The 15679-nt window shown below is 43.8% G+C and overlaps 2 protein-coding genes across 2 annotated transcripts; one reads left to right on the top strand and one right to left on the bottom strand.

The window, feature by feature from the left end:
• The first annotated feature begins 725 nt into the window (after window positions 1-725).
• mfsd1 (major facilitator superfamily domain containing 1) lies at window positions 726-10889 on the top strand. Its single transcript, XM_080007192.1, has 16 exons — window positions 726-844; window positions 976-1028; window positions 1633-1745; window positions 2215-2257; window positions 2401-2468; window positions 2593-2701; window positions 2797-2899; window positions 3934-4032; window positions 4426-4537; window positions 6193-6249; window positions 6375-6531; window positions 7217-7314; window positions 7404-7516; window positions 7631-7678; window positions 8137-8203; window positions 9462-10889. Exons 1-16 carry the CDS (start codon window positions 826-828, stop codon window positions 9496-9498), a joined length of 1296 nt encoding a protein of 431 aa, XP_079863318.1. The 5' UTR covers window positions 726-825; the 3' UTR covers window positions 9499-10889.
• A 1703-nt stretch (window positions 10890-12592) lies between these two features.
• On the bottom strand, window positions 12593-13639 carry LOC307234794 (P2Y purinoceptor 6-like; the record flags this gene model as incomplete). Its single annotated transcript, XM_080006658.1, has 1 exon — window positions 12593-13639. The coding sequence occupies one exon, from the start codon at window positions 13637-13639 to the stop codon at window positions 12593-12595; it is 1047 nt and encodes a 348-aa protein (XP_079862784.1).
• Window positions 13640-15679: the final 2040 nt, after the last annotated feature.

Genomic DNA, 15679 nt, shown 5'->3' with positions numbered 1-15679 from the left:
ACATTTTGGACGACGCTCAGTTCCGCGAAATAGTGACGAAAGACACAGGAACGATTGACGAACGATTGTTCGCGCCGAACAATTATTTAAAATGACTCGGGAGTTGGGAGTCGCTCCGGAAAAACGGTGAAAATAATTACCGACGACTACATTGGAGTCCAAGGGGAGAAAAAAAAAATAAAGGCCAAGGCGTTTGGCATGATTCGTAAAGCATGTGACCGATTTACACTTTCCCATTCCGCCTGAATAAATAGTTTCGACAGAGCTGATTAACTCTTGTGAGAATTGCAGCTCGACGACCCAGAAGCAGCCGACTCCTCCGACTCGTTCGGGAACCTCCTCCCTCGCTTAGCGCGCGATACACCAAAAAAAAAAACCAACGACTCTTTTTTTTTAAGTTGTTTGTCTGTTTGTTTTTTTTTTGAATTTTTATTTTATTTTATTTTATTTTTTAATATTTTCCTGCGTGACTCGTTAAGAGCCGAATCTCAAAACGGGAGTCGAACCTTTCATCGCTAAACCCGTGGCTGCCGGTACTTCCGGGGGGGTCTTATGACGTAAGGCGGCTGTGCGTCACGTGACTACACGCCTGCCGCTGCCGAGCCGCCCCGCCGCGGCTCTGTCCCTCCGGCGGCCGGTAAACAAGCAAACATGGCGGACACCGAGGAGCGGCGGAGCCTGTTGGGGGACGGCGTGGAGGAGGAGGAGGAGGGCGGCGGCGGCGGCGGCGGCGGCGGCGGCTCCGGCCGGCGGAACGGGGCCGGGAGAGCGTCGGCGTGTTGCGACCCCGGCCATCTGCTGCACCGGATAGTCGTCCTGGTTTTCATGTGCTTCTTGGGCTTCGGTGAGAATGAAGTCACGTTCCCCGCGAAGCGCGTCCCCCCTCCCGGGTGCTGGGTGCTGGGAGGCGCGGTACCCGGAGGCGCCGTGTTGCGTTTACCTTGTGTGTTGTACTGAACAGCGTCTTTGTTCCAGGAAGCTACTTCTGTTACGACAACCCCGCCGCGCTGCAGACGCAGGTCATCCAGGTAAACACGGGCAGTTATTCGTGTGAAAACGGCCTTATCTGCGCGGGGATGTTTACCAAGCGCAAAGAAAAACATCCCTAATGGAGGTTAAAGTTCCTCCATCCGGCTCTTAAGATAAAGCTTCTTTGAATCAATGGATAATGTAACTGCACCCGTTTGCAATGATAGTGTAATCAATGAAGTTGCACCTAAGTTTCGCTGTCGTAATTCTTCTTCTTCTTCTTATAAATAATTTAAACAAGTGTTTCTTTACACTTGTCCTAATATAATAATTTCCCATTGGGCTGAAAAATGTATTTATTATTATTACTATTATTACTATTGTTATTATTATTATTATTGCATAAGTACTATATACATATTATTAATAATAGTGTATATATAATAGTAAACAGTTTGTACTTTACTTTAGTGTAACTGCATCCTGCTTATATATGGCTCACTATTTAGCAAAGTGCCACTTCCTGTTTACTTCTGTTTATAGATGTATGCATATATTTTATTTCCAGCTCCTTTTTTGACTCGTACTATTCTGTCGACTTTTTACTGCCGTATGAAACCTTATCCCATCTGACCTCATCTTATCTTGCCCTGTCTGGACTAGGATATGAAGTTGAACACCGCCAGCTTCATGCAGCTGTACGCCTGGTACTCCTGGCCCAACGTGGTACTCTGCTTCCTGGGAGGATTCCTCCTGGACAGGGTGTTTGGCATCAGGTAGGACATGGATGTTGTTCACGGTGGGTTTAGTGTGAGACGCGGTCAGTGCAAGCAAGCACTCGGAAGACATTTGACTTTGGTAAGAGTGAAAATGCCCTGGCGCAAAAATTGACTCTTGTGAAAGTGAAAGCACCACATTGACATTTCAGCATGTGTGTAAGTACATAATTACTTGCTCTTAAATGAGCTTAAAGTATTAAAAGCAAAGTTCTTGTGATATCCAGTGCCCTGATAAAACAGAGCCTATGATCTGGCACAAAGTGCAGATTGTGTTAGAAATGTGATAGAATAAAACGTATAGATTTTTGCTTTGAAATGTACTGAAGTAAAAGAAAGTTGAAAGTCTCCGAAACGGAATATATATATAAAAGTACTTACGCTTTGTTGCTTTCCGCCGCTGGCCGAGGTATACAGTATATTCCAGATTTATGAAACGGAACACCATTTGCATCTTGTTTCCTCGCAGGCTGGGAACCATCATTTTCTCCCTCTTTGTCTGTGTGGGGCAGGTGGGTTTACTTCACATGGAAAGCTTTTTAACGCCGGGACTATATAGTTAACTCAAATTCATGTTTTTGATTTATCAGACCATAATAAATGAAACACTGGACCTTTTTAACACATTGCCTACACCCCTCCCACCTATTTCTAGGTCATATTTGCTTCCGGGGCTCTGTTGAATCGCTTCTGGTTGATGGAACTTGGACGGTTTGTGTTTGGGTAAGAAGAATAAAAATGTTGTTTTTGTTCCACCACATTAATAAGCATTTAATGGACATCTAGATGTAGAGTTACGGGACCGATGCTGTTTTTTTTTTTTTTTTTTGGTTTCCCCCTCGTGTAGAATCGGAGGTGAGTCCTTGGCCGTGGCTCAAAACACCTACGCAGTCAACTGGTTCAAAGGGAAGGAGCTCAACCTGGTGTTCGGGCTCCAGCTCAGCATGGCTCGACTGGTGAGCGCCGACTCCACCGTGGGAACGGAACAAAAGCGTCTTGAGTGTTTGGGGCCCGTGTGGTTACGGTTTCCCTCCTCTCTGCCAACCTCCAGGGCAGCACCGTCAACATGAATATTATGGGATGGGTGTACAACGGCGTCGCCGGTCTGGTCGGCTCCACGGGACACACGGCACTGGGGGTGTCTCTCATGATCGGTAAAACACTGTGGATGTTTTCGGTCTTGGCCCCGCGTGAGGCCGGGTGTTTTCAACGCTGTTTCATACGTAGGAGCTAAGAGGAGCAGCTAATACGTCTTCTTTGAAGGGATATCCCCATGGTCTTCAACATTAGGATTCAGGTTGCATCCGCTAAATCTTTGTCTTGGCAGAAACACTAGAATCTTTTCTTTCTCACTAATGTTCTCAGATAACACGGCGGGTGGAAAGAAAATCCACACTGAAAGTCTTGTTCCCTGTCACTGATGAATCACACCATTCTTTCTGACCTTTTTTCAGCCAATTTCTCTGAGTCGTGCTTTCACTTCCACTTTCGCTTCTGTCTTCTGACCGTGCTTACTTGGCTGTTCCCATCACCAATGACTAATAGATATTCAACGGTTCACAGCAATATATATATATATATATATATATATATATATATATATATTAACAGTATTTTATATATATGTATATACTGTATGTGTATTAACAGTTTTTATTTATTTATGTGTGAGTGTGTGTGTGTGTGTGCACAGTATTTATTGTATAATACAAACAGTATTTATTTATATATCTATCACAGTAGCTCGGCGCCGTGCAGCATTTCTCTATTTTTGAGCAAGAGTTCTATTTCATTTATTTATTTTATTTTTTTCCAAGTGCGCCCAGCTACACAGCCTTTTCAATAGACGCACAAGATAAAACAACATAGAAATGTTTTTGTTAAGAGTGCAATATGCACTCTTAACTAACAAGGCACACATGCACTGGCCCAAACTTATGTTTTTGTCTTTTTTATTTCGTTTATTTTTTATTTTTGGAGCTATAATAGAATTTGGTAATCCCTGACCTAAACCATTTGTTGTTTGTTTGGCACTTCCATCTTATCGCATAAGATAAGAAAACGCTCATTGATCCCCAGGGGGGAATTCAGGAAGCGTCTGACGCATCCTGAATGACAAATGACAATTATCTTTTTTCTTTTCTGTTCTTTCTGCTACCCTACTTTCTTTCTCACTTTCTTTCTTCAGCCGCTGTCACGTGTCTGTTCTCTCTGACCTGCGCCCTCGTCCTGGGCTTCTTCGACAGACGAGCAGAGAGGATCCTCAATAACCAACAGGGACGGACAGGTGTGGAAATCCCCGAAAAGATGTTTGTTTCTGCTTTGTTTGTGTCCCGTTTAGTTTGTTTTCCTCTTCCAGCCTGACAATATGTTATTGAATATTTTCAGCTTGGGATATTGAACTTAAAAAGCCAAGTCATGCGTTTGTTATTGATTTTAAAATGTACACATTTTATCTACTATTACTTTTTTCTTAATTTGAGTAGTTTGTTTTTTTTATGTATACATTATACATATCATACATCCTCACGGTGACATTTTAAGCCATACACATTTTAAGCCATACATGTATATAAAATGACATACATGTCATTTAATATATGTATATATATATATTTGTTTTTCAGACAAGTTTTATTTCCAGTTTCCATCCATTTAAGCTGACCTTGTGCCTGTGTAGGTGAGGTGATCAAGCTGACAGACGTGAAGGACTTCCCCTTCACACTTTGGCTCGTCTTCATCATCTGTGTGGGATACTACGTAGCCATCTTCCCCTTCATCGGACTGGGACAGTGAGTAAAGTAGTGTGACTACCCGTTTTGTGACAAAGGGCTTCCCTTTCAGTACCTAATAGCTTTAGAATTGACCTAACCAAGCCCCAGATGAAACAGTAGCTACTACTGTAAAAATCAACGTGACATTCGGCTTGGGCGATTGTTTAAAATACCAGTTGCCGGTAGCCAATTTTATTGGGGGCGTGCTCATGTGCACAGTGGGGTTCACGTGCGCGTAGAACATAATGTAATGAGGCAAATGCCGTCTCCCCATTTCAAAAGTGCAGCATTTATTATTTACAAGTAAAGTATTGACACAAAAACATCCAGTTTTTACTCAATGAAGTCCCATAGCAACCGAAAGCGACGGGGAGACGTGGGTCCCCACAGTGCGGATGGACACTGTTTTTTTTGGAACAGTACGGAGTAAGGACTTGGACAGTCCCTTCACTCAGTTGTGTTTAAAAATTTGGTTTCATACATGTAGGAAGCAAATGAAAATGAATTGGTCCAAGAGTTTAAAAAGACAGGCGCGGGAACCTGCGCTCACAGTTGTCTGGAGGAAAAAGGAAAAAAAACTCCAATTCTCTGATTTAGGTTTACCTTTCCCATTTTTCATACAAGTGAGAAACTAAGGAATTAAAATAAATCGACATCTTTCTCTATGAGATTATTTAATATGTTGCTATATTATCACCACAAGATTTGCATATTGAGCGGCAGGTATGTGCGGGGGGGGGATCCGAGCATCCGCCCCATGGACCCCACGGTGCCCTTCTTATCAGGCACGCTATTTTTTATTTTAATTTTAAATGAATGGGTGTCGAGGTAGCGGATTGTCTGGGCAAGATATTTTCATGAGGAATACCTCATGCACCTTGGCGCACCTCCGCTGTGCTGCTCCGTTTGCCCAGAACCGCAAAATGCCTAGAACCGGAGCACAACTGCCGAATTTCCCCTTAGAATACATTCTTATCATCGTTTTTGGGGGATTCTTATCAAACAATACAATATTGGGAACATTTGTGAAGACACTAAAACCTTTGTCAAAATGATGAAAATTGGGTGTTTTCTCTCAAGTCAAATGATTGGTATTTAGACTATTAGTAATTAGCTAGGTGTCATTTCTACTAATTGGCATTCTCAGATCTTTGAGAATAGGGTCATTTCTCAATATATTTCAATTTGAGGTTATTAGGATAATACCCTCTCATACCTTGAAAAACGAGTCAAATTCCCTTTCCATAAGTGACGGAGGAGAAATAAAATAAATGTTCTGTCGGGTGTATAATGTGATGTCACATTTAACAATGTTCCCTTAAAAACTGATGTTATAGGAACCACAAAGGGGAGGCGGACAGCAGTCAGACGTGGGAGGAAAATTTTGTTGGTTATGTAACAAATAATTTGGGCCTTGATTGCTCATCCTGAACGGCATTTCTTGCTCTGAAAGGCGCTCTCCAATCTCTTACCAACGCTTAGGTCATTTCCACACTAGGTCAATACTTGCAGAACAAACAGATTTTATACAAATGGTCTTTGGGAGGGAACGCTCCAGGAACTCCATAACTCCCTTCCTGGTTTTCACATCCAATCAAAGTCCACACATCGCTCGAGGGATTTTCTGAGGCCAAATCTAGTTTCTGTTCAAACACCTTCCCTTCTAATTGCAGAGTTTTCTTCATTGAAAAGTTCAACTTCTCTCCAGCTCAAGCCAGAGCTGTCAACAGGTAAACCCCCATCCAGTGATAAGCATTAGACACTTAAATTCAACGGATATTCCCAAATTCTGCAATTTTTTATTTACTATACCATCTTATCTCCTTCCTTACCTTTTCCTGTTCTTCTCTCCCAGCATTGTGTATATCATTTCGGCGCCGGCCTCTCCGGTGCTGGGCTTCATGGTGGATAAGACGGGGAGGAACGTGATCTGGGTGATGTGCGCTGTTGTCACTACGCTTGCCGCTCACATGATGCTGGCCTTCACCTTCTGGAACCCCTGGATCGCCATGGTAACGCACAACTTGCAACCCTAGCTGGATGTGGATAGATGGATGGATGATAGACGATAGATGGACAGATGGATAGATCCTTTATTCATCCCCAGAGGGATATTGCAGTCTCACTGCAGCTCACATCATAACTAAAGGCAATAATAATAATTAAGTATTCAAATAAAAATATAAACAAATTGGCATTATGCAATAAACCTAAAGTTCACCAGAAACAGAAACACAATTGTGAATAATAATAATAATAATAATAATAATAATAATAATAATAATAATAATAATAAAGTAATTGAATTGGCAAAAAACTGGCATTGTACAATAAACCTAAAAATTTACCTATAAATAAACAAGAAACAAGAAAGACAAAGCTAAAAATGCACCTTAAAATAAACAATAAAGAATAACATTTTACTTAAAAATAAAGAATTAACAAGAACAAACTATAATATCCACAAAATATATACAAGGATTTGACCAGCTATAATTTGCAGGTGACATAGCTTACCTGTAGTTTGGATTTGGTGCTAAACCTAAAAAGCGAGAAATAAACAATACAAAATAAACCCAACAATAAAAATTAACCTAAAAATACAATAAACGATAAAATCACGGAAACATGCACGGGTTTTGACCAGGTGTCATTTTCCGTTTCCCACCTGCAGTGTTGATGTGCTTTGTCTTGCAGTCCCTGCTGGGCGTGTCCTACTCACTGCTGGCCTGCGCGCTCTGGCCCATGGTGGCCTTCGTGGTTCCAGAGCATCAGCTGGGCACCGCCTACGGATTGTACGTTCCTCTCCCGTCCTGGCTCAACGTCGAGTCCCTCATTCCGACTCCGTCTTCTGTGCTCATCCCTCCCCCCTCTCTCTCCCCAGCATGCAGTCCATCCAGAACCTGGGCCTGGCGCTCATCGCCATGGCAGCCGGAGCCATCCTGGACACCAGGGGATACTTATTTCTGGAGGTCTTCTTCTGCGCCTTTGTCTGCAGTCAGTAATGCGTGTCTTCCGGTCGCATGCCTTGACGAGCAGACGGTGTTCCTTGGATGACACAATGGATCATTCTGACGCTCCCCTCTCTTTCCCTTTTCCTTTCTTCCGCAGTCGCACTGATAGCCGTGGTGGTGCTCTACTTTGTGGATGTCATGCGAGGTGAGGCGTCGCTTCACCTTCGGATTTTCTCGGGAAATTTGTTATTGATACCTTTTTGTTTCCTGTCCTTTCCGTCTATATTATTTTGTTGTTTCATATTTAATAAACCTCTCTGACCCTTACGATAAAAGAACATCATAAATGAAGTCTCAATTTGGGGAATTTTAACATTAAAAAAAAACATATATTCAAAAAAACAAGTTTTAATTTACTGTTCAGCATTCTTTTAATGCTTATCTTCTGTCTGCACTACCATGCACCAACTATTACCAAACCAAATTCTTAAGATATGGAAATGTACTTGTTCCAACATTCAGATTCTGATTATTATTATAAATAATAATAATAATAATTATTATAATAACAGCAAAGAGTTATAATGAAATAATTTTGAACCTATATTGACCTCATCCCTCTTCTCATGTTGTTGACGTCGCCATCTCCCTCCTCTGTTCCAGGAGGAGAACTAAACCGTTCAGCCTCAGAAAGAGCCAGACTCTTCAATGAGGCCACTTCAGACTCTGAGTGAGTAGCCTTGACCACACACACACACACACACACACACACACACACAGCAACTAGACAAGCATGTTAGAAGGTTGTTCATCAGACCGATCAGCTGTAACGTAGCATATTGTTTTAATGCGTAATTTGTGAAATAACTCAGGGCAACACCCCCTCCTTCTTTTATTACAGCAGTGTTTCCCTGTTTCCCACACATAGACTTTACTTGGGCGGGCTGCCCAGGTGTATTAATGGCCGCCGAAGTATATTTGGTGACCAATCTTAGCTTTTTGTTTTTGCTTTTTCTTTCTTTTTTTTTTTTTATCCGTCCGAATAGAATGACGGTCGATTAGCTAGTGGACTCGTTCTCTGATATTATGTTAGAAGACGTGGACATGGCTTTCCTGGTTATGTGGATTAGAAAGCGCTCCAAGTTGGTATCGGGCCGAGAGACAGCGGGAAGTGGTGCTGCGTTCACAGGAACTCAGAAAACTGTAATATGTGTTGATAGCCCTGCCCTTCCTGCCAGTTATACTTAAAATGTTATACTATTATTATTATTATTATTATTATTTTTTTTTTTTTTTTTTTTTTTATTATTATTATTGCCTTTTTTGTTCTAGTGTATGCTGCTGTAACACCATCATTTCCCTCCAGCAATAAAAGAAATACAAGAATATAAATACATTTTTCAAAAATTGTATTCAAAACAATATTTTCATGGGATTGTTTAGAAGGCAACTCATCTGAGATGAGTGACTCAATGAGATGACGCTCCCCTTTCTTTAATGTAAACCCAAAAAATAATGACTTTTTGTCAATGTCAGCATTCAGTCATTATTATTATTATTATTATTATTATTATTATTATTATTATTATCGGCATGGTGTTGGTGAAGCATGAATTAAACAACGTAAATTTTCATATACAAGGGATTTATCATGTTTAGGATTGATGTATTGCTGAAAAAAGATGAAAATAATTAAAAATAGCCAAAATTAAAGAAAAGAAATAGCCAAATATATAAAAATACACAGAATTTACAAAGCGCGATTCTGTGCACTGGTTAAATGATTGGTTTCAGTATTTAAGATATCAATTATTACAATACGAAATTATTTCTACAGTCTTATAACGGTGTTATTCCAGTATATTGCACAATATTTAATTATAAATGTTTTTATTTAGGCTTTGTGAAGATTTGGACTAAGATGTCAGCTCTGTGCTGTAATTGTCATTTTTCCAGATGATTCTGACATTGGGCACTCTCCACCCCAGGACTGTCAATCATCTCACAGGGGGCGAGGCTTCATGACTGACTCCACCCCCCAAAACCTGCCGCTCTTCCCAGCGGAACCTGATCTCCGCCTCAGGATGTTACATAAACAAGTATAATTTAAAATTAAAGATAACCTGTGTCGACGCGCCGCCAACTTCTGACGTTCCAAACTGAACATCTCTTCCCTAAAACGTGAACTTCTGAAACCTGTGCCTGTGCCTCGTCTGGGGTTTCAAACTCTAAAACTTCAGGTTTCAGAAGAGGCTCTCGAGCAGGGAACTTGTTTTCCTAGGGAACAGGGAACTCTTTCAGATTTTTTTTATTTTATTTTTTCTGACTTTCTGATATTACACACTAATGATTTATCTATGGTGTCTAATGGTATGATTGTGTTATATTATGTGATTATGTGTTTTATGTGAGTGGTGTGGGGAATCCCACACTTTTATTTTATTTTTTAAACTGAATTTAAAACTGAAATCCAAAATATCAACGTGTACACCTAATGTGTCAGTCATGATCTGCCAATGAATGAGGCCTTTTTTGCAGGGTTCAGTATTTACTGTAATAGCACACTGCACTGGGTTCGTGTCAAACAAAAAACAAAAAGAAAAACGCTTTGACCCTTTATTTTTATTTTTTTAATTTCGTTTTTTTTTATTGTGGCGACCCTGAGAGAGTGCCGAACTCTGAAACGTTTCAATCTTTATAGCGTTCATTTCTTCACTACCTTCCTCTTCTCTCTCTCTCTCTCTCTCTCTCTCTCTCTCTGCCAGGCCCAGAGCTTCGTTAAAATTAATTTTCTGTCGCGTTGTCAAATCATGCATTACTAAAGCGATAATAAACGCACCAGGGAGAGAGAGGGCACACACTTTGGCTTCTTCTTATCCGTGTAACGACATTCCCATTGTTATATTTCTTCGCTTTTCTCTGAACAAAAAGTGTGTTTTGGATATGCGATACAATATGAACTTTTCAGGTTAGGGGATGAATAAAAATCAATCGATTATGTTTTTAGATGGATGTACGACTTCATCTTCTAATTGTTTGTTTTATGCACTGCATCAAAACGCTGCACTCTTAAATTTTACTACAGCGAAATGTCAGTGCGTCTTCTTTGAATTTAAACCACTGAGACATTTTGAGAGTTCACGCTATCTCCGTGTTGCTATTGGAGTTTACAGATCTTCACTACCTCTGTTTTTCCACTTTAGTCTTGTACAAGACGTTGGGAGAAACGACCCCGAACCCTCGGTGGGTTTTTGTCAGGGGGGTAAATTGCGCCATCTGTGTTGTGACTGCGGTACAGTCGTGGCAATTATTTTTTGGAATTTAATTTTAAGTGTTGGACTATCGCCAAGATCAATGTCAGATGTTATGTAAAAAGAAAAATGTAATATGAATGATCTATCTTGTTAAAGAAAATGACACTTGACCTGAGTAAGTCTTTTTATTTGAGTAAGTTGGACGTTATATGCTGAAACACACCAATAGCAAGGGCGTTGCCCCGTTATGTTTACTTGTCATAAACAATTGATTGAACATTGTGATGCAGGAGGATTGTGCTGTATATTTTATGCATAATTGGGCTGATGGTTGCGTCGATGGAAATGATCCAGATTAAATGATTCTGCCAGGATGATAAGACGCGTGCCATGCCTAAACCTGGGCAGCGCCATCTCTTCTAGATAGGTGAACTCATTACCATGTCAGCATCTTAAAGTGTTGCAAAATCTTTTACTGTATTAAGGTTTAATGACTCAATATTTAGTCAAAATATCTTGTCCTTCCCTTAACTGCTCTCAGCTCCCAGACTGCTGGTCTTACCATCTGTCACCCGCAGCCCGCTGGAGCCTCCTAGAATTGATTCAGACCGTATACACCCACTTATACCCAACCCCTTATACCCAAACAATCACTGTAGCACATTCATTTGCGTTTTCAAACTGGACTGAAAAGAAAAACAAGAATAATATTTTGTTTTCTACTAGATTATATCTGATCCTGCTCTATTTTTATTTCTTCTCGAGAGGCACTATGGATAAAGCAGTTATTTTTGTGATTTTTGGCTTCTCATGCAGTTCGACAGTATTGGAAGATCTTTCTGGTTGCAGTTCCACACATCACTGTTCTCATGTCGACCACTAGAGGGCGACAATCCTCCCTGCTGCTGAGTTCAAGCAATGCCTTTTTAGTCGTTTACTTAAAAAAAATGGGCAACATTGTTCTGCAGAATTACAGACTGAAGACCCAGCTGAAGCCCTGGAGAAGCCCCTGTCCTATGCTGTGAATGCCCCCCGCTGTGATAATAGATTTCAGATGGTAAGTACGTCTTTGGTGTGGTTACAGTTTCTGGAGGTGTATACGGCTGGCTTTGGCCGCAGAGGGGAACCATCCGGCCCAGATATGATTGGGGGGGTTAAAAAAAATTTAAGTATTCACATTCTGTTGTTATCTATATGTGTACAATTATAGCTACAGGTCAATCAGTCACAGCATTGTTCCTCTTTAAAATATTAGTCAATCTTGTTCATAAAAATAACACTTCTTACTTATAGTGGAGGTGCGAGAGCAAGTAAAAAAAATAAATAAAATAAAAAAAATCTGATGCTTGACCCCAACTTTATTAGCCTGAAATGGCAGCCTTCCTTAATGTGGAATCTGCAACATTTCTGAAACATTATATAATACATCATTTTTTAATTGCACAAATGCAGTTTCAATATTTACTTGGATAAAATGTCCTTCAACAGAAAAAAGAAAGAAAAACATTTCGCACGTTTGACGTAATGACTGAGAAAGTGTGCCCGTTACCCACAGGGTGTTTTTTTTTTTTTTTGTTTTTTTTGTTTGTTTTAGAAAACAGGAGAAAATAAATACATCTGCAATAAAAACACTGTTTTTATTTGCTTTGCGCTCTGGTCTGAGGTGCGGATCCGCTGCTCAGCGTAATGGTGCGGTCCACTGACGGGTGTCTGAAATCCTATTCCAAGATTCTTCCAGACATGAATATGGGAAAATATACTGTAATGTTTACGATTATAGGTAAGGATATATAAATGTTTCGCCCCCCCAGACCTGATTTTACCTCTTTTTATGGGGGGGGGGGTCCAAGTCTTAATTTGGGGGGTCAGCCCCCTCCAACCCCACCCGTAATTCGACCCATGGTCTTGGTGCTGCCCGGGTGCGCCACCACGCTCACCGTGGGGAGAACTCTCTGGTTCCTCCTCCGGCGCCAGTTGCGCAGTTTTGCGCGGTAGTGCCCCGAGCCCAGGAAGAAGAGCAGCGGGTTGGCGCAGCAGTTGAAGCCCAACAGAGGCTTCCAGACTTTTAAGCAAACCATGACCACGCCCAGGGCGCGGCAGTCGGCGGCCATGCGGACCCTCACGAAGAGGTAGACGGTCCGAACCACGTGGTAGGGCGCAAAACACAGCACGAAAATCACGCACAAGGCCAGGAGAGTGCGCAGCGACTTTTTGCGCACCTTTGCGGTCCTGACGTGCGGCGGGTTCGGGTTCCCCGCGTCCCCGGCCTTCACGGGGAAATACAGGGTCCCGATCACGGAGCAGGAGCAGGCGACCACGAGCAGAAAGGGGAGCAGAAAGCCGACGACACTGAGGAACATCCCGTAGGGCAGGTAGATGTTGAACTGCCGCGGGTCGGTCATCTCGAAGCACACGGTCATGTTGTTGATGAAGCCCGTGTGCGCGAACACCAGCGTGGGGGAGACCTCCAGGGCCACGGCCACCCACACCGAGCCCGACGCCAGCAGCGCCATCCGCCTGGTCCGCAGCCACAGCGTGGGCACCGGGAAGCAGAGGCCGAGGAAGCGGTGCAGGCTGAGGCAGGAGAGCAGCCCCATGCTGCAGTGCAGGTTCTCCAGGAAGAAGAAGCGCACGGCCTTGCAGAGGACGTCCCCGAAGGGCCACGCGTCCCCCAAGGCGCTGCTGACGATGAGGGGCGGCAGGGTGAGCACGTAGAGGAGGTCCGCCACCGCCAGGTTGCCCGTGTAGACGAGGGCCGCGCCGCGGCCGCGCCTCCGGCCCCGGCCCGCGTACACGGCCCACAGCACGGCGACGTTCAGGCCCAGGCCCAGCACGAAGAGCAGGCTGTAGCTCAGAGGAAGCAGGATCCGCTTGTAGAAGTCAGACACGGGACACAGGTGGAACTCGTCCATTCTGAACAGCCCCCCCCCTCCTCCCCTCCAAAAAATGTACAGCCAACTTGCAGCGTGACGAACACCCATACGACCTGCGGTGTGACGGGTCGCCCTCCTGCTGCACTGCTCTGTCCACAAATGACGTGTTTTGTCTGTTTGTTCAAGTTGTGCGTGTGTGTCACTGCCCGCACCTGCAGTGCAAACCATCATCATGACATCGACCTATTTCAGATTTGAGCAAATAGAGACGCGCACTGATTAGGCCTATACGGTACCCAGGCTTAGACAAGGGACGATGTTTGGTGTTTAGTTTGGGTTCCAGGGGTATGGGAATAAGATAAGATACCACTTAACTTTATCCAGGGCGGATATTTGGAAAAAAAAAAAACATTTTAAGGGGAAAAGACAACAAAACATGATCCCAGCAAATGCAGCGGCGTGGCATTCAACCATCCACTTCATAGTAAATGCAAACATTGGGTTATTCTAGTATTGGTGTCTTCACAAGTAAAATAAATATTAAGCATTAGCCCTATTTTAAGGCCAGGTGTTTGAGTACATTTTCCATGTTACCTTATGATAATAACGCAATTGCAGCATTTATAGCCCTCGAGCTCCCACGCCTGCACTATGTTGTGTATCGATATAAAATAAACTCAAAGCTTCAAATACCTAGCGATTGTTACCGACGCACAAAAAAAAAAAAAAATCGAATCGTGAAATCCAATAAAGTGTTCATATTTCATTCATCATGATATGATTATTAGGGGGTGGGGAGTACTTTGCGTGCGGCGCGTCATGCGCGCCGGTCCCGGTATAAAACGCGCGTCTCATTGGCTCAGCGCTCCCTAAGTGTGGAGTCTGGAGCGGCTCCCATCACCTCCAAGTGTCCACCTGACCGCAGGGAGATCCAGACCATGCTGAGGAGCAGCACCCACAGGTCGGCCTCGCCCCCTCCTCCGCCCCCATCCAAATAACAACCACCTGGAGCGATCCGCCGTCTGTTTATTTAGGGGAAGTCTTCCCATCCGCGGTTTCCTCCGACGGCGCCCGGCTGCATCCCGCCCCGCGACCGCGACCGCGACCGCGCTCCCATTAGTTCGCCCGCGTTTCGTTCTGAAGCGTTGGATTCCCGGTGTCCCTTCCCCCCGTGTTTTCTAACTTCGAGTCGTGTCTCCTCCCAGAGCGATGCACCACGGAGAGGAGCCCAAGCTGCGTAGCGGGAGCGCGCCCGCCGCCCGGGAGAGGAAGCACCTCGCGCTGTGCATCGGCACCCAGGTAGGCACCGGAGCTGCGGGGGAAGGAGAGACGCGTCGCCGGCGAGTGGGCTGCGGTGTTTGACGCGTGTCGTTCGCGCCCCTCGCTCCGCCGCCACTGATACCGGTGCGCGGCGGCGCTCGGGGGGGCTCTGCCGTAACCGGCGTCTCCGGCCGCGGTGATGTCATCCGGTCGCAGATCGGCGTTCGATTACGACCGGGAAAGTTGGATTCCGTGGCTGGACGTCAAAGGACGCAGCCGAGCTATACCCACGGGGAAAAGAACCAATTTCATCCGATGCGCTCGTGTTTGAACAAGAACTGATTCCCACGGATTGTGGAGGTGGAGTAATGTAACTAGACTAGAATAATGGTTCTCAACGTGGGGTCCGGGCACCACCCGCGGGGGTCCTTCAGGAGGTTGCAGGGGGTCCCCAGCAAACTGATTAATCGTTGAATGTGGCCATTATTTAATCTACAAGTCGTTAGCACTGGTTGAAAATGCACAATAATGACTGTTTTGACCCTCGCTTCACTGTTATTGGACTAAAACATCTGATGCTAAAAATCCCCTCAGATCCGGGCCCCAGTGACAGAGTCTGATCAAGTGGGGGTCTGTGGCTTCATGTGGTTCAAATTGAGGGTCCTTGATCTGTAGAAGTTAGGAATCGAGAGAAGTGTTTCAGCACTAGGGACAGCGACACCAGTGCCACAAGCGAGAGCCTTTCTTCTGTTTTCTCCCTGGCTGCATTTATTTCTCTGCGTTTCGCCTTTTCTAGTCAAACCGTGGTCTCAAATGGAA

This window comes from Zeus faber, assembly GCF_960531495.2.
Source record: "Zeus faber genome assembly, chromosome: 9".
Classification (NCBI taxonomy): domain Eukaryota; kingdom Metazoa; phylum Chordata; class Actinopteri; order Zeiformes; family Zeidae; genus Zeus; species Zeus faber.
The sequence above is the reverse complement of the archived record's forward strand: the minus strand, read 5'-3'. Positions and strand labels throughout refer to the sequence as shown.